The sequence below is a fragment of the Armigeres subalbatus genome, chromosome 2, assembly GCF_024139115.2.
Source record: "Armigeres subalbatus isolate Guangzhou_Male chromosome 2, GZ_Asu_2, whole genome shotgun sequence".
NCBI classification, from domain to species: domain Eukaryota; kingdom Metazoa; phylum Arthropoda; class Insecta; order Diptera; family Culicidae; genus Armigeres; species Armigeres subalbatus.
The window spans coordinates 171365277-171391518 of NC_085140.1; the positions used below are offsets into that span (position 1 = coordinate 171365277).

Here is a 26242-nt window from a genome sequence, read left to right on the forward strand (position 1 = left end):
GTCCATCTACAAAAAAAAAAAGATTTAATCATGTGGTACCTAACCCCCAAGAATTGACCTCCGAAATTGGTTTTCCCCCACGCTATGCGAAATCTAACATCGAGTGAGCTGTTGTTTACATCATCAAATGTGTTTTGCTGCATATTCATTCCAGAATTCTGTTTCTTTTGCGTTATGAAAATTTATCTATTTTCACTAATGATTAATAGCGGGTTTTCAACGGAATTCACGTTCACGCATATTTTCCGTGATAGCGTAATTTTCTTAGCGACAGGAAGTGTCGATTAATTACGGATTTTTTGCCGGCCTCGGCGAAATAAATTAATTGTGTAGAGACCTTAGAAGTAATAAAAACCTGCAAAACATATAGGGGAACTATTCCTTTTTCCATCTCACTGAACATATATTCATCTCGTCACGAAGCAAAAAAATAAAGCACCCGTGGCTTCTTTTTGCAAACATGCGTGATAACTGCGTGCTTGATGCGTAAAAAATCACAAAAAAGACAAATCTAATTCTTTTTTATTGCTTCGTTTTCGGTGGAATGAACAAAGGAGCTATGAGATGAAGTTTAGGAGCAGTCAGAGGCGCATCCACGTTCTGAGTCGTGGGTAGGACAAAAAAATGCCGATTTGGGCAACAGTTCTGGTATTAGCATTGGCAATAAGCGATTCGCATAAATTCGTAGGTGTTACAATGAGAGTAGCATCAGATCCATCCGTTACCAAGAATATTGATTTTGGACTATTCGCTATCTCTTAGATGAAAGCAAGGCACACTCCAACAGTCGAGATCTGATCTGACCACGTCCTTGTAAATGCTGGATGGGTAATTGGACACATATACTTAACCCGTATTGGCCTGCGTGAAAGAGAAAACAAAATATCAAATTGCAGCCATTTCGTCATTTTTGTCGTATTGGCTTGATTTGCAATAAATTTAACCACAACTGCATTTTTTGGAGATATAAGTCCAACAAAATATCACTTTTTTAGTTCCTTTTTAAATTGTACATAGGGATTATCACAATCAAAAATCATGGTGGCACTTGATCTACAAAAAGCCTACAACGTGTATCTTTGAAGTTACCCTTTGGGAATCGGCTCTATTTGTAGGAACAAAGTTAATCTTGGCTTCAAAGCATGAAAACAATTAATTGCATATTATTCGGCAAATCGGCCGTATGAAAACCATTTTTTTGTTAAATATCTTGGCTGTGCATATGCACAGCATATGTTTTGAAATGGACAAATTGATATGAAATTTGCAAAAAAGAATCCACGTGTCTTGGAGGGACTCGAACCCTCGGAACCCGTAGGAGGTTGAGGGTTCGAGTACCTCCAAGACACGTGGATTCTTTTTCGTAAATTTCATATCAATTTGACCATTTCGAAACATATGCTGTGCATATGCACAGCCAAGATATTTAACAATTCAAATCATGATTCTGGGTATATTGGTTAGTTATGTTAGGATTAGTTCCAAATTTTTGAGGAAACCTCCGGAGGCTTCTAAATTGAATATTTTCAAAATGTCACAAACCATAGAAATATGGGTATCAAACTTCAACAATTTGCGTCCTCTTTCATTAAAATAATAAGTTCTCCACTGCTCTCATAGGTGCAAAGGGAGGTTTGGAACTGTTAGTATGGAATCTATAACAGTAGCAATCGTTTTGGTAGAACGTGAAACACAGAAAGCACTAAGACATACCGAATATTGCATTTCCAAGACTTTTTCAAGGATTTCCGAGAAGCATGACATATATGGGTATTCTAACGATTATCAAATATCTGTACAAGCTTTCAGGAGATGTCGTGGATCACAGAAATTAATTGTTTTTGATTATTGTTTCAAATTTAAAATCATCTTTTGCACAAATTCGTGCCAGCCAATGACTTCATATGTTCTTCCCGTAATCATGGGTAGGACAATGCTTTGGCTGCCCCACCCAGGAAAATTTATGCGTAGGACATGTCCTGCTTGTCCCACCCACTCCCGGCGCCACTGCACGATTTCATGCATTTGCATACGTTGCCATTTCGACAGTTCTTCATTCCTCCGGTCCTCGCTTATAGGGTTGCTACTTTTTCATATATTTAAATAACACCTGATTGTTTCGTAAAACACTACAATAAATACATAGAATAGTGCGGAAACCCCCCATAAAGAATACATTTTAAGACCCATAACTAGGCGAAAATTAACGTTATGAACTTATAGCTAATAAAAAATCACGATAAAATTATTAAAAAAAATTCGACAATGAATGGGAAAATATGTTCTTTTAGACAAGGTCAAGAAAAACAATACCATTCCCGTTATTTTCTTATAACTGTTTGACAAAAAATCCATAAATCTTTGAAAGTGGTAAAAAAAACTATATTTTGATTCATAAAACTTCAAATTTGCGCAATTTTTAACATGGTAATGATCCATAATACAGGAGCCGTTCGATAACTGCAACGCATTCTAGACGTCAAACGGTTGTCAATCGATGTCAGATGCAATAAATGTGCATCTAAATGTGCAGCGCAATACATCTGTCATTGAGTTTGTCATCAGTTTAAAGTTTAGCGGTCCGATAACTGCAAATATCGAATGGCAGTTAAAAAGAATTGCAGTTGAATGACTTGCAGTTATCGTGCTATAATGAAAAAAAACCATATTAGGGCTGTAGTTCCATGACTTCATTTTGCTGAATTAGCTTACGTGAGTGTTCTAATTGTGTATTCTCTGCGTCTCTTAATAAATGAAATAGTTTGATGGACATAACATAATTTTTTTTCAAAGACAAGTCTATCTATCGCTTTATGGCTTATCGAGCTATGCAATGTGGCACGATAACATGGACTCTGTTTGTTCTCTGCAGCAACACAATTTATTGGTATGAATGATCATGTGGAGTAAATTCGATTGTACAATTTTGGTATAGAGTTATCATATTTAAACCCATTTATCGTCATTGCAAAAAATAGCGTGTGCAACTCGTTGCAAAACTCGATTTCTCAGCACTCGTAGTATAAACGTACAACTCGTGCTGAAAAAATCATCTTTTTGCAACTAGTTGCACAAAGTACTATTTTGTCCTTCTTCCAAAAACTATGGATATGATTGATATTCTGAGTGAATCGTGAGCTGTGATTGCGAAGGTAAATCACGTGAAGAGTTTGTACTTAGAGTTTGTGGGGCCCTCCTTAGCCGTGCGGTAAGACGCGCGGCAACAAAGCAAGACCATGCTGAGGGTGGCTGGGTGCGATTCCCGATGCCGGTCTAGACAATTTTCGGATTGGAAATTGTCTCGACTTCCCTGTGCATAAAAGTATCATCATGTTAGTCTCATGATAAACGAATGCAAAAATGGTAACCTGGCTTAGAAACCTCGCAGGTAATAACTGTGGAAACGCTTAATGAACACTAAGCTGCGAGGCGGCTCTGTCCCAGAGTGGGGATGTAATGCCAGTAAGAAGAAGAAGAAGAAGAAGAAGAAGAAGATTGATATTCTGGATCATCCTCACGATAAAAAATGTGCAAATTTGAAATTTTACGTTTAGTTTTTTATTGATAATTTTTTATGGATCATTTATTATACGTTCATGGGAAAATAGCTGGAATGTTATTGCTTTTTAGTGGAATGTCTTCACTTGTCATAAGGCGAGTTTGTACAATCCCATTTAATTCCACCACTTAATTGTACCTTGACAGATACGTATTTCGACGTATTTATCAAGGTACAATTAAGTGGTGGAATTTAATGGGATTGTACAAACTCGTCTTATGACAAGTGGAATGTTATTGCTTTTCTTGATCATGTCTAACGGAACATATTTTTCCTATTAGTTTTTAAATTTTAGCTTAATTATAGATCTTGAATTTTTTTTATGTGGTTTCCCGAGCTATTCTATGGATTTATAGTAATTTTTCACGAATCAATCAGATATTATTTGTAGATCGTTTTTTATTCTTTGTTGATCATTTTTGCACATTTAACGGTACAAAGTAGGAACTGCTTTGCATAAGGACTCGGTAGATGACCGAGAATGATAATAAAGCGATGAAAATATTTGCATTTATGCATCATCTACGCCTGCTTCCTGCTATGACTAAATTATTTGGTGTAGAACACTTCATTCAATTTTATGCGTTAATGAAGTGGGTGGTGTTGTTGGCTACTGGCGCCGTTCCTCCTAGCGATTGACATTTACGTACATAAATAGAGGAAAATGGACCAAAGGCACCCCTTAAAGTTTTTCAAATAAAATATAAAATAAAACTATTCTATTTCTAAAACATTGTCCTATACATTAAGGTGGCTCAAAAACACTTTTCCAAATTTTTTGATGGGTCAAACTCCAACTCGAATCTTTTCACGGCTTTCAGCATAACATTCTGTATTCAAATCTACATTAACTGAATGGGTATCATAGTTCTTCATCAAAAATGGTGCCATCTAACTTCAAATCACTATTTTTTGATATTTCTCCATACATTTTTTCCATATTAATTTCCAACGAGTTTAGCATCAACCAAACGTTGACCGATTTGACTGGTGGAAAACTTTCAATAACTTGGCAACCAGTTTGCGTCCGATGAAGGAACCAAGACCGACATAGGAACTCGGATCAAGAAGGTAAGAGCTTTTATGCGAGTTAACGTAGCATATGAAGATCCAATCAGATTCGTCAACGTACCAAATTTCGAATATTCAGCTCCAGCGTGATATCGGTGTTGTTGTAAACTGGAGAGACTTACGTCTACGTTTAATATTTCGTGCCTGGTGGCCTCACAACTGATTCTCGATTTGCTGACTTTGCTCAGGACTCATGAATGAGTGAGTGAGTGAGTAAATACTTCCAGGCAACATCAGGGAGTCAACATTCGAGCAGTGCCTAAAAATATAACTTGTGTCGTCTATTGAGTTTGTTATTAACAAGCGCTTCAAGTGTTTATCAGAACACGAACACAATATGTCACAAATTTGATTTTTAAGCTCATATATTTTCAGGAATACATTGGTATTTTTGTTGGAAATCTAGATAAGATTCCTAAATATTTACACAAAAGCAGGAGCTACGATAGCATAGAACCGAAAATTCCTAACGAAACAATGTACAATAACAGGATGAAAAGCTCGTCACAAAAATGTTTCCTTTTTTGTTGCAGACAAATGTTTCGGATCTTTGCCATTATTATCTATATTATAAAACAGAACTTAGTCGTGGGTTCTTGAAACTTTGATTCACAGGACACAATACTTTTCCAGAACAGTAGTGAATCGGTATTGTTGAGAGAATTATCAATCACTCAGGCATCTCTTCAAATGTGAAATAAAATCATCGCTCATATTGCGAACATTATTTTTGATGTTAAAATTTTATACGCGGTTCCACTAAAATGTAAAAAGTAATGTGAAACGATCGTTGCCATCAATTCACATATTTTTATACACAGTAACCCTGGCAAAGGTCAGTAAAGACACCTTTCGCTGGCAGAAGTCACATTCCACTCAACGCCCACATGACTCGTTCTAGGTTCCACCTTGTCGTTATCGTCATCGAATCACTACACCTCGAGGAATGACTGACAGGACACATCAAGCGAAAGTCATTACACGCATCGTCCGGCGATGAAATTTGCATCGACCCTCATCTGTGGCAGGTATGGCGATGCGATGGCGGCAACAAGTGCCCTGGCCCACACTACTACGGTGGCGAGGAAAATAAAATTGAAAATTTTATTAATCATTAAATGTACTTAATCAAATAAAAGAAGTGCCCTTGACATTTTCGGTGCTCATCGGCGGTATATCGGAGACGCCCGTTGCCATCGTCGTTGTCTAGGTACTTGCGGCATTCCACCGTCAGTGTAGTGTCACTCCATCCCATTATTATTATTTCGATTTTATAGTATTAGAGCATTCGTGGCCCACAGGGAAGATGAGATAAAAAGTTGTCCCATGGGAACACATTTACTCTGGTGATTTCGATTGCAAATTTATGAAAGCTACAGGATAGGTTCGTTCATATAATTAGTAGTAGTATAAAAACTCACATAAGGATAATAAGTCGAATGAAACGTCTTCATTGCATATCAGTGATACATACATTCATTCTTTTTGGGGAAAGTAAATGGAATTAGGTACCCATATTTACCTATTATGAGTGTTAAGCAAGGGGCTTGTCAGCTTTTTAGCAGTCAACTTAAAACTTGTAGAAAACAACTTGTTTGAGTATAAAAATTAAACAATTTATTCCTCGTAGCTTGAGTTTGAATAACTTTTGACTACTAATTCTATATTAAGACTCACACGATTAAAATAATAAATACTATAATAATTTTCGACTTCTCTGGGCATAGAGTATCATCGTTTATGCCAAATTTACATTTATTATGATCCGGAATTTACAGTTACATAATTGTCGGATCCAACAAGTAGGGTTGGATGCAATTAATCAATGTCTTCTGGTTTACTTATCAATGGCTGTTATTTCACAATTTATCCAAGATGTTCGACATTAAACATCTAACCTTATACCGACGTTTACATCACCGTACAAGAATATGACCAGCTGATTGTAACCAGTTTCTCTACTAAAGATATCAAGTGCAAATTCATGGCAATTAACGAACAGACATATTTTAGTCAAGATAACCTGTTTCCTTATGATAGATACGGCGCATATTGCGTAGCCTGCGTCAAAGTCAGTCATATGAGGATACTTGTGTTGTCCACTAACGAACGTCGACATTCCGGGGAAGTCAATTTTATAGTACCATTAGCAACCGTGCATACTATGAAGTGTAGCTAATGTGGTAAATCGGTAAGCCGTTGAATAGATCTGCACCAGAAGTAGTTACACCCGAACGTGTACAGTTGTCAGGTGCCAATGCTGAGGAATGAGGCAAATAGGAAGGTCGAACAGGAAGACAATCTGGTATACAAAAACAATTTATATAAATAAACCTCGGCGATGTCCGGTGTGAATGAAGTTCAAGGTCTCTGGGAAAAGGGTACGGAAACCGAACCGGTTGACTGCTGATGGTTTTATTTTCTTTGCAAGTGGAGTTTCTTGCCCTCGCATGGAGGAGATAAACGTTTTGTAGAAAATGTCGATGATTCCACAACGCAATGTGGTATCTTAAGTGGAATTCGGTGCCTTTGTCCTCTATGTTATTGAAGCATATTTCTATATTGCCAATTTCGTGTGGTAAGTGTCGCAACTGGAGATGCAATAATCAGTTGGCTGGGTGTAGCAGTACTATTTAATCATACCAAAACCACAAATGTCATGGTCCACCCAAAAACACACCATCATCAACGAGTCAGTAAGCTGCTCATTTTACAAATAAATGCCAATTTAACTCCCTGCTTTAGCCAACCATAAAATTCCCACGCCTATAGCGTATTCCAACACTAGTAGCCGAGACTAATTGCAATCGCCACCGAACCTAATAGCCATCCATGGTTGAATAAACAAGCGTGCGTAAGGAAGAAATAGGGTGAAAAAATAGACATGATAAGTTGCATTCATGATTGAAGTATTAATTAAATAATTGAAATTTATGGCATTTTAATATTTGGCATCGGAAACATTAATAGAATATTTAAGATCTTAAAATATAAGATCAGGAAAAAACACATAATCCTATCAAACATTTATAAAGTGAAATATTTTAATTTTAGCAGGACATTTTTTCATCGATTTTATTGAAGAAAAAAATAATTTTGAAGAAAGAAATTGATTTGCACATACTGTGGAGAATAGAAACACACTGTATGGAAATTTCAATTGAATTCTTAAGTGAATAAGAAAATTCTCAAGGCAATCATTGGCCCTAAGAGATATTTATTATATCAAGGTTCCTTTTGACACAAATTCCGAACATGACACATATTCCGAACACTCGCTTTTAAATGGTCATTTGGGTTTTTTTCGTTTAATTCTCTCCATAGGATCTTAAATTCATTTGTAATCTTGATCAACAGAATTGAATTGATAATTGTTTTAGTCTTAGTTTTAGTTTTAGTCTCGCTAACCGCACGGCCACGAAGCCCACTATTCAGTCAAGATTAACCGTCCCACAGCAGCAGTTGTTTCCAAATGATATGGAAACTATCGAAATGTAATTTTAGTGCAAATAGTAATTAGGTTATCTAATTTAGAAAGGCTGTCATGATAGAGTAAATTTACAATTAAAAAATTAATAAATATCATATAAAAATAGAAATCGAAGTTGGAAGGCCGGCCGCATACTTTATATGTAAAAATATTTGTAGAAAATATTTGTGGGGCCCTCCTTAGCCGTGCGGTAAGACGCGCGGCTACAAAGCAAGACCATGCTGAGGGTGGCTGGGTTCGATTCCCGGTGCCGGTCTAGGCAATTCTCGGATTGGAAACTGTCTAGACTTCCCTGGGCATAAAAGTATCATCGTGTTAGCCTCATGATATACGAATGCAAAAATGGTAACCTGGCTTAGAAACCTCGCAGTTAATAACTGTTGAAGTGCTTAATGAACACTAAGCAGCGAGGCGGCTCTGTCCCAGTGTGGGGATGTAATGCCAATTAGAAGAAAAAGAAGAATTTGTAGAACAAAAAATTATTACATAAAGAAGAAATTTACTACTACTACCTAGACCTGTGCGCCGACGGAAATTTTACCGGCGTGATAGATCATTTTCAGCAAGTGGCGGCGTCACGCCGTTGGTGATCGGCGCCGGCGGCGCGGCTGCGTGGATCGGCTTGAACTTATTTCAAGCGTCAAAAATTCTCCTCAATTTCTTCGGAAGTTCATCGTCGAATTACTAAGGGAGTTCTTCCACGAGTTCATCAAGAAATATCTCTGGACATTCCTTAAGACATTCCTCCGGTAGTCACTCCAGGAAGTTTCTATAAGCATTCCTCCGGAAAGCCCTCCAGTAATTCCTCCGGAAGTTCCTCCAGGAATTCCTCCGGAAGTTCATCCAGGAATTCCTCCGGAAGTTCCTCTAGGAATTCCTCCGGAAGTTCCTCTAGGAATTCCTCCGGAAGTTCCTCTAGGATTTCCTCCGGAAGTTCCTCTAGGAATTCCTCCGGAAGTTCCTCTAGGAATTCCTCCGGAAGCTCCTCTAGGAATTCTTCCGGAAGTTCCTCTAGGAATTCCTCCGGAAGTTCCTCCAGGAATTCCTCCGGAAGTTCCTCCAGGAATTCCTCCAGAAGTTCCTCCGGAAGTTCCTCCAGGAATTCCTCCGGAAGTTCCTCCAGGAATTCCTCCGAAAATTCCTCCGGAAATTCCTACGGAATCTCCTCCAGGAATTCCTCCGGAAGTTCCTCAAGGAATTCTTCCGGAAGTTCCTCCAGGAATTCCTTCGGGAATTCTTCCAGGAATTCTTCTGGAAGTTCCTCCAGGTATTCATCCGGAAGTTTCTCCAGGTGTTCCTATAGCAATTCTTCCGGAAGTTCCTTCTAGAATTCGTCATGACATTTTCCCAGGAATTTCTCCGGAAGCTCCGCCCGGAGTTTCTCCGGAAGTTACTCACGAAAGTTCCTCCTGGAATTCCTCCGGAAGTTCCTGCAGGAACTCTTTCGGAAATTCGTGAAGCTATTCCTTCAAATTCCCTTTAAAAAAATCTCTGTGTCCAGAAATTCCATAGGAGTAATTACGAAATTTTCCCTTAAACTCCTCTAGAAACATACTTGGGGATTATTTATATTTTTACGGAAAGTCCTAAAGAATGGGCACTTGTTTTTCAATTAGGATTCCTCCAAGAAGTCTTCATGAATTACATCGAGAACTCCACTGAACTCCTTTCGAATGTCACAAAGAATTTCTTACCCCACTCCCACAAAATTCCAATAATTCCTCTGGAAGTTCCTCCAGGAATTCCTCCGAAAGTTCCTCCAGAAATTCCTCCGGAAGCTCCTCCAGGAATTCCTCCGGAAGTTCCTCAAGGAATTCTTCCGGAAGTTGCTCCAGGAATTCCTCCGGAAATTCTTCCAGGAATTCTTCTGGAAGTTCCTCCAGGTATTCATCCGGAAGTTTCTCCAGGTGTTCCTATAGCAATTCCTCCGGAAGTTCCTTCTGGAATTCGTCATGACATTCTCCCAGGAATTTCTCCGGAAGCTCCCCCCGGAGTTTCTCCGGAAGTTCCTCACGAAAGTTCCTCCTGGAATTCCTCCGGAAGTTTTTCCAGGAATTCCTCCGGAAGTTTCTTTCGGAATTCCTATGAAAGATCATCCAGCAATTTCTCTAGAAGTGCCTCCAGGAATTCCTCCGGAAGTTCATCCATGAATTCCTCCGGGAGTTCCTCCAGGAGTTTTTCCGGAAGCTCCTCAAGGTATTTCTCCGGAAAGTTCCCGCAGGAATTCCTCCGTAATTTCCTCCAGGAATTGCTTCGGAAGTTCCTTCAGGATTACCTCAGGAAGCTCCTCCAGGATTTCCTCCCGGAATTGCTTCGGAAGTTCCTTCAGGATTACCTCCTGGAGGACCAGGATTTCATCCCGAAATTCCTCCGAAAGTTCTCCTAAAAATTCCTCCGAAGATTCCACCAAAAATTAGTTGGGTAGTTCCTCCAGGAGTTCTTTGAGAAGCTACTCCAGGAATTCCACGGAAAGTTTCTTCACGAATTTTTCACGGAATTCCTACTAAAGTTCTATCAAAATTCCTCAGGAAGATTCTTCAAGATTTCCTTCGGAAGTTTCTCCAGGCGTTCGTCCGGAAGTCCCTAAGGTAATTTCTCAGGAGATTCCTGCAGGAACTCTTTCGGAAATTCGTGAAGCTATTCCTTCAAATTCCCTTTAAAAAAATCTCTGTGTCCAGAAATTCCATAGGAGCAATTACGAAATTTTCCCTTAAACTCCTCCAGAAACATACTTGGGGATTATTTATATTTTTACGGAAAGTCCTAAAGAATGGGCACTTGTTTTTCCATTAGGATTCCTCCAAGAAGTCTTCATGAATTACATCGAGAACTCCACTGAACTCCTTTCGAATGTCACAAAGAATTTCTTACCCCACTCCCACAAAATTCCAATAATATCTTCTGAATTTTTTTAGAAACATTGACGTGAGTTCATTTGCGAATTCCTCCAGGTATTTCCCGAAATATTCGTCCAAGAATCCACCGTTAGAAACTCCCCTGGACATTCCTCAACAAATTCTTCTGATGAGCACTCAAAAATTTATCTGGAAATTATATACCTATTTGAAATTCTTCCGGCAATTAAAAAAAATCCTTCCGAATGTCCCCCAATTTTTATTCCTGGTACTTCACCGAAATTTAGCCTTTGGAAATATTTCTGTTTTCGAGCTCCTTCAGGAGTTTCCGTGGAAAATATAAATTTTTGGGTGAATTTTTGAAATAATTTCGGGTGGCTTTCCCGATGGGATTCCAGAAGATATTCTCGAAGGAATTACTAAAATAATTTCTGAAGGATACGAAGCAAAAATAAAAAAAATAGGTATTTTCAAAGGGAGTTCTTAAAAAATAAAAAAGAATCTTTTCGAGTTTCCAAATAAAATAATTGATTTTTTAAATGAAATTCTGAAATAATTTCAGATCAAAACACCAAAGAAATTCTAATAGAATTTCCTTAAAGATTTTTAGGGGCAATTCTTTGAATTCTTGAAAAACTATGGATTTCTTAGACTGAGTCTCATTTCTTGGTAGCTGGGTTGAATATGAATTTGACTAAAATATATATTTCCGATAGGATGAACCAGTAAAAATACTCAGAACGAATCCCGTTATTCTACTGGTTTAAAAGTAGCTCAATACCCATCGGCGTGGTGAAAAATATTCGGCAGCGTGGAAAATTTTCATGCGCTGGCGGGCCGATTCATTTTTTACTGCAGCGGCGGCGCCGGTAGCGGCGGCGTCGCGGCGCACAGGTCTATTACTACCACTATCTAAATGAAATTCGAACCATATTATACCGTCCTACCCTAGTAAGATAGACATTTATTTCCTAAAGAGGTTAAGGGTGGTTAAAGAGGTTAAAGGTGTGCGCTGCTGTTTCCGACAGTTTATGGCATTTTTGCATCGAGTTTAAAATCAATTTACAATAACAATAACTAATTCTAATTTTACACGCCGAATAAAATTTGCCAGGGAAATTTCCGTATAATTTGCCTATTCATATTCTCTAGGATTCCTTATGAATATTCCATACAATTTTTCGTTAAAATTTCGAAAAAGTTTTCCATAAAAACTAAGAAGATCACTAAGTACAAATTCCGAAGAATCACTCGTTGAAACCTAAAGAATTTCCTTAGAAATCCCGAAACTACTCCAGTTTATATCCTGAGTAAATTTCCGTAAAAATTTGGAAGAACTTTCCGTGGAATTTGTGCAAAATTTATTCACATTCCAAAAAATATCCCGAGGAAATTCTGAACAATTTCTCATGCACGCAAAAAAAAGCGTTCATGAATTCGTGAACTAACAAGTTCACGGTGTATTTTTTCGTGAACAACAGCCACGGATTCGGAAACAAAGTCACGTTTTCTGGAACGTTCTGGAAAACGTGACTGGTGTTCCCGAATCCATGAATTAAATCACGGTGTATTTTTGCTGGTTCACAAATTCGGGAACGCTTTTTTTTGCGTGTGAATATTTAAAAAACCATCCGTTTTTGAACTACTTCTTGTGGAAACTGTAAGGAATTTCCTTTGGAAGATTAAATGAATTTCCTGTGAAATTTCCCAAGGATTTTCCATTGAAATTCGAAGAACTTCACGTTAAAATCAAATTTTTTGAAGGGGGGTGGCCGTTTGGCCGAATATTTGAATTGGCCGAACACATCATTAGACCGAAAATCATTTGGGTGAAATAGACATATGGCCGATAATGTCGTTTGGCCGAACAGATCATTTGGCCGAAAAAATCGTCTTCTTCTTCTTCTTCTCCTTCTTCTTATTGACATTACATCCCCACACTGGGATAGAGCCGCCTCGCAGCTTAGTGTTCATTAAGCACTTCCACAGTTATTAACTGCGAGGTTTGTAAGCCAGGTTACCATTTTTGCATTCGTATATCATGAGGCTAACACGATGATACTTTTATGCCCAGGGAAGTCGAGACAATTTCGAATCCGAAAACTGCCTAGACCGGCATCGGGAATCGAACCCAGCCACCCTCAGCATGGTTTTGCTTTGTAGCCGCGCGTCTTACCGCACGGCCAAGGATCCAACCGGAAATATGTTGACTAACCGAGCAGGGGTTGCTGCTAGGCGAAAGGAGTACCACATACAAACAAACATAACATTCATAAAATTTTCATTGTTCACTGATTTACTGGTTAATTTAAATAATCATTAGTTGGCCAATTGGTCATAAAGTGGCACGCGCATCAGATTTGCTCGAGTTTGACGTTTGTCCACTAACGCTATCTGGTTCGTGATTTGCCCAACTAAGTGAAAACAACAGATGCCGTTAGTGTTAGTACGACGATGAAATTGATGAGTGAATGTTTAACGTGTTATGCCTATTTGTCTGTGGTAGTACTTTGAATTATTGTTGAATGAGCATTCGGACAGAGAGGGCACAAACAGAATCAGGATTGCGGATGATAGACAATCAGGGGAGCTACCAACGCTAGACGTAGTGAGAAAAGATATTCGAGAGATGAAGAACGTCAAGGCCGCTGGATGGACGGAATCCCGGCCGAACCTCTAAGAGTTGAGAGTGATTGGCTGAGCGATAAAATCCACCAGGTGATTGAAATGATTTGGGAGGGAGAAGAAATGCCTTCGAGCTGGTTTGATGGCCTTATATGTCCCATCTACAAGACTACTAAAGACCGCCTACAAGGTAATCTCCCGAGTTCTGTTTAACAGACTAAGTCCACGGGTAAACGACTATTTTCTTCCTTTTACTTCCACTAATTTATTTTTAAGTAGCAAACAGATACGCATTTCATCCTTCATTTGAGTAATTCTTCAGTGTTTTGTTATCGACAACAAAATTAATTAGTGGAAGGAAGTAAAAAGAAGAAAATAGTCGTTTAATCGTGTAACATTTCCCCTAGACGCTCGCAAATAATTAATCAGACTACGTTCGTATGCGGAGATCTTTGTCGGCGAGTATCAAAGCGGTTTTCGAGGAAAACGATCGACAACAGACCATCTGTTTACTCTGCGATAAATCCTTGATTAATTCCGGGAATACAACTTCCGGGCTCCATCATCAAGAAGTCTTACATGCTCCTTGGTTTTACGGATGACATCGACATCATTGGTGTAGATCGCAAAGCAGAGGAAGAGGCTACCGTGCCTTAGAAACGAGAGACTGAAAGAATGATAATAAACTCTGTCAAAACTAACTACTTGGTGGCTGACAGAGAACGTGGCAGTCCAAAAGCTGTTGATCCCGAGGTGGAAATAGAAGAGATGCGATTTGAGGTTGTCGACGAACTCATATATCTTGAAACACCAAGATGTGTTCCAAGATACCAAGATATGCAATGCAACATGCAATCGAGGAAGATGCGCGTAAAAAACGCTTCGTACCGTGTAGGACCGAAATCCGTCCAGCATCGAAATCCGTCCACTTCATGAGATATCAATAGATTAAAGGTTGTTATAGGTAATTAATTTAGAAACAATTTATCTTGTCCTGTTTACATACTTGACAGTAAGCTTTTAGGGCATTGAAGGGCATTGAAATAGGCTTTGAAATTAAAACAGCAAAAATCAAAAACAAATAGCCACCCACGCGGCGATTCATAACTGCACCAAAAGTAACTGTATTTTAATTGCTAATTGCGAATCATTACATAATAGATAACCGGAATACAAATCGAAAGGATCGCATCTCAAAGTGCGTATTGAAAAAATCTGTCCAAGGTGGACTGATTTCGATTCAGGAGAAGTTGATTTAATTAATTATTTTATCATGTTATTCGAAGTTTTCAATGTGTAAATGTGCAAATTGCATAGCAAATTGCTTTATTTTCAGAATTATACGCCAAATTGGTCACATTAGGCGCCATTACTACTAACGTGAGACTTTCCGTGTCCTTACCGTTGTACACTTATCTTCACCCAACGCAACATTTTCTTCATAACTTTTGAACGCCATGACCGATCGTGATTATATTCAACAGTGATCAACTAGGTCCACCGTCAAATGCAACTTGTTGCGAGAAAATCGGTTAAGAATTTCTATATGAAAAAGTGGCTAATGTTTCTTCGGTTTTCGTGTGCACACACACACATACACACGGACTGACAGACATTTGTTCAGCTCGACGAGCTGAGTAGATTGGTATTGGGTCTCCGAGACTTCTATAAACAGTTCAATTTTGGAGTGAAGTGATAGCCTTTCGGTACAACTTTGTTGTACGAGAAAGGCAAAAAGGCAGAACCCAACTTACATCAGTGATCAGTGATACTGCATTTCTCGCATTCAGCCAAGACACCTACCTCATATGGTGCTAATATGGGTCGAACCATTTCCTTCATAACTTTTAAACGCATCGGTCGAACATTATCAAATTCAATAGTGATCAACTGATTACTATAAGAAAAAAACGTCTCACTACTCACTTCGCGCTCCTCATCTTTTGACAGTGAGAAGTGAGAAATAAGGAATGAGAATAGAAACGAATAAGAATAGAAACTCTTTCCTAATTTCTCACTTTTCAAACGACCTGTCTTATCCAAATGTCTTATTCGGCCAAATTACCCTCTCGGCCAAATTACCCTTTCGGCCTAATGTCCCTTTCACCCAAATGACCCTTTCGGCCAAACGACCCTTTCGGCTAAACAACCCTTTCAGCCAAATGACTCTATCGGTCAAATGACACATTCGGCCTAATGACTCTTTCGGCCAAATAACCCTTTCGGCCAAACGACCCTTTAGGCCAAATAACCCTTTAGGCCAGATGGGTTTTGGCCTAATGGTTTGTTCGGCCTAGTGGTATTCGACCAAATGGCTTCCGGCCGAATGTGTTTCGGCCAAACATTTGAATCATTTGTTTGAGAAAGAAATGTAAGCAGTATTCCACAATTGCTCTTCAAAGTACGTGGACATATGTAGTTTCTCAAACAAACGAAATACATTCCTGAACCTGAACAAAAATTTTTTTTTTCGTTTTTTTTGCCAGAATACGTATTTTTGGACGAGGATTCAGAATATATAAAAATCTCATTTTGGCCAAAAATGTTACATATGCAGTTTCTCAAACAAACGGTTCATTTATCCTCGTGAACAGAAGAAGAAAACTAATATAAATTAGCAAAAGTTGGCCTGTCTATTTTTGAGTGATGCGCGGTCGTACAAAAGCAAACTTTGTTTTATATATATAGAAGATTTGTTCGGGGGCTTACATGTTTTGTTAAAAAATCTAACAATTTCGCATCATGTCCATTTCTTATACATAATTGTTAGAAAATCTGGGTGTTGAAATAAAGAAGTTGAAAATGGATTTTTGCCTTTAATGTTTTTGCAGAACATTTGAAAGAACTGTATCTTGTGTTCGTGACATTTAGATTCTATTTATGACATTACAAATTTAAGAAGATATATATAAATATCACCCAATATCTCCTGATAAAAATAATAAATTTAAAAAAATAAAATAAAAATGAAATAAAAATATAACATTGATTATATTATATCAAAGGATGTGCTCTTACGTATTGACAATTATAAGTATTTTTGACTTCTGCCCAAAATAAACACTAAAATGGATCACTCTAAAAAGTAGCAGCTGATCAATAGTGTGGTTGTGCAACCACCTGATTTTTTTTCTTTTCCTGCGCAAATCAATGCGAGCGTAATCCGTTTGGTGCTTATTACTGGGATCAATCTACATGTTTGAATCTAATGGCAGTGTCTGGTGCATGGAAAATGTTTCCCTTTCGAGCGTCATGAAGAACGCGTACATTTAAGTGTATGCAATCACCGTGGAAAAGGTATGAACAGTCAGCTACCGGTTTCGTTGTTCAGTGGAAAAGTGTATCAGGGCACGAGGGAGGTTTGTTTGTGAGCACTAAAAGTGATCTCTCTGATCTCTATGCATCGAGACGAGACGGCTATGTTGATGGTTGACTCGGTCGCTGTGAATTATTCATCTGTACGTACCTGAAAGCTGGGAAGCTGTGAAAGAAAGCAAGAGAGAAAAAAAAATATTTTGAAATTGAACGTAATTGGATCTGATACTTCTGGGAACTCCTAAATGGTTAGCTTAATTTGACCCGACCCAAGTAAATCGTAAAAGTGTAGCTTCAAAGTTGTTATCAAAGCATTAGTTGTGCAAAACATTAGCACCTATTACATTATAAGAAAACCATGGCGCTGGCACGCGATATTAAAAAATCCATTAAATGCCAAGAAATTGATACTGTGGCGGATGGTTGGGAAACTGACAGGATCATAATTGATTGAATCGGCAAACCAGGAAGACGAGTGGCGGCATATTTATGGCTTGCCAATTACATTTATTTAATAAGCTCAAAAGTTAGTGCTCGCTTCACGCTATTCTTTCAACCTACTATTGGTCAATGGGTTCAAGCTGGGGTCGAATCCAATTCCATTACATCGTTTCTGTCGGTTACTGTCAGCTGACAGGCCCCCCAACCAAGCACCTTTTAAAATGATGCCAATCACAACAATCGACCGTAGAAATGCTGCAAAAGTAGGTACCATCTAATAGCTGCTCTTGTCGAGAAGTTTCATTTCTTTCAGCGCCACTGCCAAAGAAGGAGGAAAAATGTCTCAATAGATTTTTCTAAGGCACCATCCAGCTACCCGTCGCTGGCAGTTTGCTTCAACTCAACGTCAGACTTTTCATCAATCAATCACCGTAATCGAAGAAGAAAACAGGAAAACTTTTTCCGCTGCAATCGATCTCATTGGCTTTTCTTCATATTAATAACATTTGATATTAGATCATATGATGGAAAATAGTTGTGTAAGGAGTTACTTGTAGACTTTATTCGAACAAAGCACCATAGGTATATATGAAGGATCTTTAGGACATCGATAATAAAACTTGAAATTTCACTACAAAACCTCATATTTAGTAGCTTCAAAAATTCTTTATGAGCTCATTGAGCTGTATACAGCAAGCAATGCTAAAACCAGCAAATAAAGGAGAGTAAGTTTAACAATAATCTTGAAACCAATCAATTTTGGGAAAACCTCAAAAAAATTTCAAGAAAAGTTACATACAGAACAGTCGTCCTCTTATTCAAGTTGATCTTGATGATGTAAGAATTCCTGTTGCATGTCTAATGACATAAATTGAAATATGTATGCTAATTACAAACTCAACCTCGATCCGATAATTAGTGTACTATCATTTACTCAACTTGCCCATTGCTCGCGAGCTACATCTATTGAACATTCATCATTATTACCCAACATCCTCCTCCTAGCATCAACACAGTAATCAGTGTCCACTGAACCTATATCTACTCTACATTACTGTTACACGGGATGATTACTTTCACTTTCCTTCTACCGCCGCAGGTATTATTACGGTTTGCTCCGCCTGTCTTCGGCCTGTTTAGCAAAATCATATGAATTGGCTGAACCTTAGTCACTTCTTCCTCCCCCTGATCGCTATCAACAAAACCCCCACACGGTCTGCTTCTTACTTACATCCCACACACTGACTAAAACATCCGCACAACTATGAAGCCAATTTCTTGAGAGCTCATGCAATGACCGGCATGGCACCGTAACGAGTGCGAGTGCCGGAGAAGGTGTTGAAAAACCAATGCCTCATCGCGTGATGAATAGACGAATTTCGCTGGTTCCTGATGTCTAACTGTAACCATTTGGTTTGTGTGAAACTGGAGGCAACCACCTTCACGTCTAGTCGCGATAGGCGTGCTTGCGTTTTGTGTTTGTTGTTTGCAGTGCCTTCTATAAAGCTCGGTTCCCGTGAAGTGGAACTGGTCTAGCTGGTCAAGGTTGTCCGGTAGTTCCGGAATAGGAAACCGTGGGGGTATGTAATTTGAGAGAATTCTTTCTGCTTCTGGTATTGTATTTCAGACAGGTGCATACAATTCAATGCAACGTCACAATTGCACTAGTTGAGTTAAATTGAGATAACAGCGAACAATGATTTCCTGAATCGCTTTATATGACATGGAGCTTTTCAGCTTCCTAATTAAATGCATTACTTTTCGCCTAGTTCAAGTTACTTTGATGCTACATTCTCCTATAATGGTAAAAGATAAGCTCCAGGCCCGTCTTAAGCTATTCTTTTTGATTAATTAACCAGCAAGAATACTCACGCCTAACTGAAACCAAATAATTAAAAAAAAGTTTTATGGTGCTCTTCATTAAGTAAGGACGGTCTTGAGAATGCTACTATAAAACTTTCTTATAACTACGTTGTTTTAATTGGGAGAAAGTGCTCTTGTCGAAGAATACATCAAAGCAAACAAAACATAATTACCAGTTATTAGATCTATTGTAGCATTACCCTTATCCTTAGCATATAAGTACATGTCGAATTACTCCAGTGCTAATTGAAGGGAAGAAATGAAGTATGAGTTTCAATACACTTTTTTTAAGAAGAGGGGTTAGGGATGATATTTAGAAAACGGGAAGGTTGTGGAGTAGATCTGTTCACCATTTTCAAAAGTATTCCCGATTCAAAGTGCCACCCCCTTATCTTAATAAGGAGTTCAAATGGAGTATCTGGACCAAATTTCAGCCAAATTCGTCAATATTAGAAGGTGCATCAAATGAAATTACTGTTTTTTGCACCTTTGCGTATCAATGTCTACCAAAACGGCAATATTGATCAGCTAATTTGAATGAATTAGTCACTAATATATAGTTTAGACTATTATCTAGCACTTTGTAGATAATACTAAGGTGTTTAGAACATTTATTTTGTGTGTTTTAGGTGTATTTCTTCGGGAAAATGGCCAAAAACCTAATATTTTTCAATCAGTACCTATGAAAAATCATCAGGCCTCAATAATACCAATAATACGAACAACTTCACTATTTCTCTTGGGTGTAACGAATTTTTCGTCCATACATCACTTTTGTCTAGAAATAATGCTTCGATGTGAAAATATCGATTTTTCATCATAAGGTACTCTAAATTCAAATAGGGTAATTAACATCAATCCGCAGAACAAAAACATAGTTGCCACTGATTTCGACATCACCATTTCGCATTCTACTGCACTATCATCAGAGCCTAAAATGGTGTACGTGGTACGTCTTCCGGCCGCAAATCGAGCGATCCAAGGTTCGATTCCAGATTATTTTTTTTTTGTGGCGAGAATTTTTGCTTGTTGTAGTGAATCATTCCGCAATCAATATATTCGACCAACAATATTACGGAGAAAAAGAAAAATTTGGAAGGCTACGCGGAAATAACGCGCAGAAGTATATCCCCGCATAGAACAAATCATGCATAGTGTGCGTTGATTCAAGTTTAAACATACAAACAAATCATCTGTCATGACTGGGATGGCGTGTGCCTGCATAGACATGGAACATGGAATGATTTTTAATTAATTTTAGGAGAATGATTTCGTGTAGGTAGATTCATGTAAGTAAACTTTTGATTGTTTTTACAGGCAGCTTATTAGGCTTGCGTAAAACTTCTGTCTAGACGAAGGGTCGTCGTGCCAGGTCTTCCCAAAAACAGGCCTTAAGCTAGCGTGCTTTGAGTGAAAAACGTTCACTTCGGTAGGACCTATAATACATGTTAACACATAGACCTTGTACGGCATCCTCTATCCCGGTCAGTAAAACATTTTTATTTCAGAATCGTTATTCCCCTTATTGTTTTAGAGAGGGGTATTAGAAAAACTAAAAACATAGGACTTTCTGGGAAATTCCTAAACTGATTGATTGAAGTTTTGCGATTTAATTAAATCATTTGTATTCTATTTCCCACCTATTGCGTTATCCAGAACTATCAACATTCTTTGAAACATTCCCACTGATCGAAAAGGATTTGAATAAAGAAATGTCATCAATATAAATATAAACATAAAATTGCGAATTTAGCAATAGCTACCTATGATCAAATACCGGGAAAATATTCATTGGGGGCGATTTGAATTTTCCAGCATTCCAAATTTTTCTTGCAAGGCGTAATATCACACACGAACGACCGAAGCGCCAACTTGAGCACCAACCATCAAAAAATATGTGGGGGTTTGTGCAACTTCACTACAAATGCTCAAACATGTTCGGCGAACCTTGACTCCACCCCCGACAACTCAAACCAAAATCAAACCGTTTTAATTTTTTACAACAGAGCCGCCAACTGTCAAATGGTTGTTCGAACAACTTCACACACGTTCAAACAAAGCAGCAACCGAAGCGTTTTCTTGGGGGCGGAATCAATGTTCGTCAAACTGCTTGACTGGTGTGTACGTTGCATTAGCCGATTTCAGTCAAATTTGGAACACACATTCTTCATATTAAGAAGACGACGAAAGTGGGTTAAGGATGGAAAAGGGGAGAGTGTGAGGGAGTGGTACTGTTTAGTTATCGATCAACTCAACCCTTCATCTAAGTCATGGTTTGCCCAGTGAAAAGCAATGATTAATGTGTTTCCTTCTGGATGGTGAATGTGATCCCTTCTTTAAAAATAGACGTTTGCCCGGAATAAGGCATCGGTGGATGTTTTTCTTTCTTTAGAAATTAACGCTTGCCCGAAATAAGGCGATTTTAGGTTTGATCCTTTTTTTCCAAATCAGTCAATCTTTTCAAATGAAATCTGCCTTCTTTCAATCAAATGATGAAGTTTCAATTAGAAAACACAATTATCCTGTTGATTTTCATAAGACGAGTTTGTACAACTCCAGTAAGGTCGTCTTCAGTGTCTCGTACTTAACTCGACTCGTCGTCTTCAGCTCAAGTACGAGACACTGAAGACTGTTGAGGTTGAAATACGTATCTGTCAAGGTACAATTAAGTGGTGGAATTTAATGGGATTGTACAAACTCGTCTTATGACAAATGAACACATTCCACTAAATAGCTCAAAATAATTTTCTTATCCTGTTGGCCAATTGGTTTATTAATTTTCCGATTGTGAAAAAACTGCGAATCAAACTGGCAACTTCGAGCAAGGCCTGGTACATACAGCTAGGAATCAATGAAGAGCAATTGAAAAAATATGAAAATTTCATAAAAACTATTTGAAAGGCAATAAAATTGAACATTCCCATAACCCATTTTTTAGAAGCATTTAAAGTTCATGGAACATTTTATTAATTTTATTGCTAAATAAAATAGGAAAATTCCAAAAATGTACAAAAATTTAATGGAAATTTTCTTATTTTTTTTTGCTTTTTATTGATTATTGTGTAGATTTTTTTTAATTTCCTATTGATAAAAAAACATATTTTTTGGAAAACTTTGCAATTGTTTTTGCGGATATTCATTTATTTTTTTTTGAATATTTTTTTCGTGGAACATTTTGATTTCATTATGGATAGTTCTTTTTTTATAATTTTGCTTTTAAAAGTGCTAATTTATTTTTGTTTTGAGGAAAATTCTCAATTGTTTATGGAAATTTTGCATTATTTATGGAAATTTTATATTTATTTATTACGTGCTCATACCCTTCTTTTTTGGCAATTTCCTATTTTTATGGAAAATTTCTAATTTTTCAAGGACTGTCAAAGTTTATTTTGATATACTTCAGAAACTGCTATTGGTAGAGGAGACTGGGGAGACTTGATCCCCGATGTATCACAGCCAAAAATAAATAAACATACGCGATTTCCGCACAGACTCTCTAAGAAATATAGTACAGTAGACGTTCGATAACTGCAAGTCATTTAACTGCAATGCTTTTTAACTGCAATTCGATAGTTGCAACAGTTTTGCAGTTATCGGACCGCTAAACTTCAAACTGTTGTCAAACTCAATGACAGCTGCATTGCTCTGCACATTTATATGCACTTTTATTGCATCTGACGTCGATTGACAACCGTTTGACGTCAAAAATGCGTTGCAGTTATCGAACGGCATTCGTTAACTGAAAAGTAAACATTTTGCAGTTGTCGAACGACTACTGTATTTAACTTTTCTGATGTATGACAGTCCTTAAATTATTATTGTTATTGATACACAATCGATTTTTTTGGAGTGCTGTCAACTTTTAAAATATTCGGGAGAAATTGATCCCTCTCCAAGAACTTGCTTTGTTAAAATTAGAAAGGTGCCCTCAGATTTTTAAAATATTTTTCCTTCAAAATACGCGGAGTTTTCAAATTGCTGTGAGCATACATGAACGATTTTTGTAATTGAATTCGACAGCACATGCTATTTTAAAATTTGGGGAGACTTGATCCTCTTTCTATGATATCTACGCAATAAATAATGTTTTCTGCCAACCTTCATCAAATTTGTCAAATCTACAAAAAATTAGAAGCCTGAGAACAGATTTATATATTCATGTTCTCCCATTCTTCATATGGTCGAACAATTTTCCTTAAAATGGATGCGTCCTCTCGTAGATTTGGTAACTTAAATAAAATACTGTTACATTTGTTAAAGAAATAGAGTGCAAAAATTAATTTTGTGTGTATTGGGATTTTTTTAGCGTTAAACAGTTTTTAAAATAGTAAATACTGTTTTTTTGTAGCGGTGCATCTCGCGAAGGTACCTTGGGAGATTAGGGTATCCAATCATGGTTTGAACCAAATGGCGGGTTTCAGATGAGCCGTCAAAACAAATTTGATTTATTTCATTAAGGACATAGTTGGAAGAGTACCACGATGGCAGTCAATATGGCATCGGACCTTCTACGGCTCAACCCCACACCTCCCGCACTTCTTCCCCACCAACATTCGAATTCATCGAACAGCTTCGAACAAAAGTTTAATATTCAAATTACTAACCTGTTCACATCATATTTATTCACTTCCCGTGATAATGAACATGTTTATCCAAAGAGTCCTACACTGAGGAAAATGGACGCATCATTTTCAATCAAACGCCTTATGAAAATTTGCCACAAGGAATCGGTATGAATTTCAATATGTTGCCTTATGAATGACGATTTTCATTTAAAAAAAAGTAAAGTGCTGCAACTGGGTTCGAACCATGGACGTCGGGGTCGGGAGGCCGGTATGTAGACCACACGCCCATCGACGCTTGATTACTCGGGAAGTTAACTGCGTATAACAATCACTGCTGGTGAAATAATTGGTCGAAGATTCATAAGGCGCCAGTTATGAATTTCGTTATTCCAGTTCGCTGAGTGTATGTATTTTGGCTCTAATAATATTCTAAATTAGCAGTTTCGTGCCAATTTATTAGCCGTTCGCGATTTGGTGGGTTTATCACTGCACTTCACTTCTTCTCAAAGGGCACTGAAAAAATCAAGTTTTTACTCACTTCTCCGCACATGAGCAGCCCGAAATGTTGATGGAATGCAAATTAAACATCACTTTTCGAAATCAGTCACTTGTTCAAACCGAAAATTTAATATAAACTGCTATTTTTGCCCGAAAAAACGATTGAAAACTGATCGCGGAGCGAATGTCAACAACGGCACCGGCAGCAGCAAACTAATAACTAGGGTGGTTCAAAAAATAATTTTGCTCTGCCACGCTCAGTCGAATATGATTTATAATTTGGGTGTCATCCGATAGTTTGGGCTGGTCTGAATAGAAGCTTACCGTGCACTAGTCGTTTCAGCTTTGTATGACAGTTGATATGGTGAGCTTGAATTTAACATAATTCTGATTCTGACGCTCCGTCATTGGGCGATGGCGAGGGGGGAGACCATATGACTGGAAGAAATATTCAAGAGCTTTAACTACATAGACAATCTATATTGAATGGTCGTTGTGGGAGTGGGAGTCGATTTTAATCGAGGTTGCGAATCTTTAACATGATAATTGGGCTTCTCAGAAGGCAAACGTGCAATTCAACAAAATATGTACCCAGAATTTGTCTGTGGTATCTATCGCACCAGGGGCAGATACTTCTAGTCTAGTCTAGTCTACACTATCGCACCAGGGGCAGATGCTTCAAACAAATAAAAATAATATAAAATATATATAGCGTATAAAATGCTATTTTTGCGTTACGAAATCAATGGATCTTTCCTGCGATGCGGTTTTCGTTCAGTGAAGTCTCTGGAATGTTGCTTTCAGCTATGCGGGTTCTCTTTTCGCCAGCGTTTGGAGAGGAGGCACTTTAGCCAGCGTAATAAAAGGTTCAGTTTCCCATACTAGTTTTCATATAAACTTGAATCGACTTGCGTTCAACCAGTTTTTGTTCAAATCGGTTTTTGGAGGACACTCGGAGCATGGGACGGAATCGAGTGAGCGTGGTGGTGCTGGGTCGTTTTTGAACCACCCTACTATTATTTTGTTTTTTATAAATACGACACCAACACTACTACAGTATATGACATTTTTTATTGTACCAATACTTTCAAAGCTTTGTTTTGGTACTCAACCCACCTTCACCTTAAAGGGACATGTTACAACTGCGATTTCTAGTTTATATAGAAGCTTAGTTCATTATCTTTCTAGAAACATCCTGAGTGCACATATTTATGCTTAGTTTCATTGAAAAAAATTAATAATTACATAACTTTGATTCGTACCATGGTTTGAACTACACTGTTCATGGTTTGAACTAAATTCGTACCATGGTTTGAACTACTGCAGCAGCTCCTAAATATAATACTAATCACATGCATGAAACGCTGAGGAAATCTATAGAAAAGCAAATTTGTTTTACTATTCATCTTCTCGCATTAGATTAGTAACTCGAAACGTGTGAAAATCGTCTCAATTATCGATATGAAAATTGCGATTTTTTCATATTGGAAATGTAAACAAAATACTCCAGCTAGGCGCATGCAGCGCTCCTAGTGGACAGCGGCAGAACATGACTGCATTTACAAGTTCAAACCATGGTACGAATTTAGTTCAAACCATGATCAGTTTTTACCTTGTATAAATGTTTCTCTTTTAACTATTTAAAACTGTTTCTCAATTGTATGATGATGTCAATCGATTACAGATAAAAATAGCGTTCTTTTGATATAGTGATCTAACTCCTGTGTCATAAAATGCGTTCTTTACATGCTTTTTGAAATTATGCCACTGGTCGGGGGGATTTAGCGCAAATTCAGGACGTTTTTAAATCGCTCCATTTTATTACTTAAACAATATGTACGAATGTTCAAATAAACTCTATCACTTCCAGTATACCTAAATATGCCATTCATACTGTTTTAGGTTCATTTCCTGCCAATGAGATGGTAATTTCTACTGATTTCAAAATGGTTCAAACCAT

The 26242-nt window shown here is 37.8% G+C and overlaps 1 protein-coding gene across 10 annotated transcripts in view; it reads right to left on the minus strand.

The window, feature by feature from the left end:
- Positions 1-26242, minus strand: part of LOC134211202 (collectin-10-like) — a 206892-nt gene that overhangs the window by 91010 nt on the left and 89640 nt on the right. For 9 of the 10 annotated variants that reach the window (XR_009978969.1, XR_009978973.1, XR_009978970.1 and 6 more), the window contains one exon: positions 17067-17081. The exons of the other annotated variant lie outside the window; for it this stretch is intronic. Coding sequence is in view for 1 of the 9 variants with exons in the window: in XM_062687882.1 (XP_062543866.1) it covers positions 17067-17081 (15 nt within the window). In the remaining 8 variants the exon portion in view is untranslated. The remainder of the gene's footprint in view (positions 1-17066; positions 17082-26242) is intronic. 10 annotated transcript variants of the gene reach the window in all.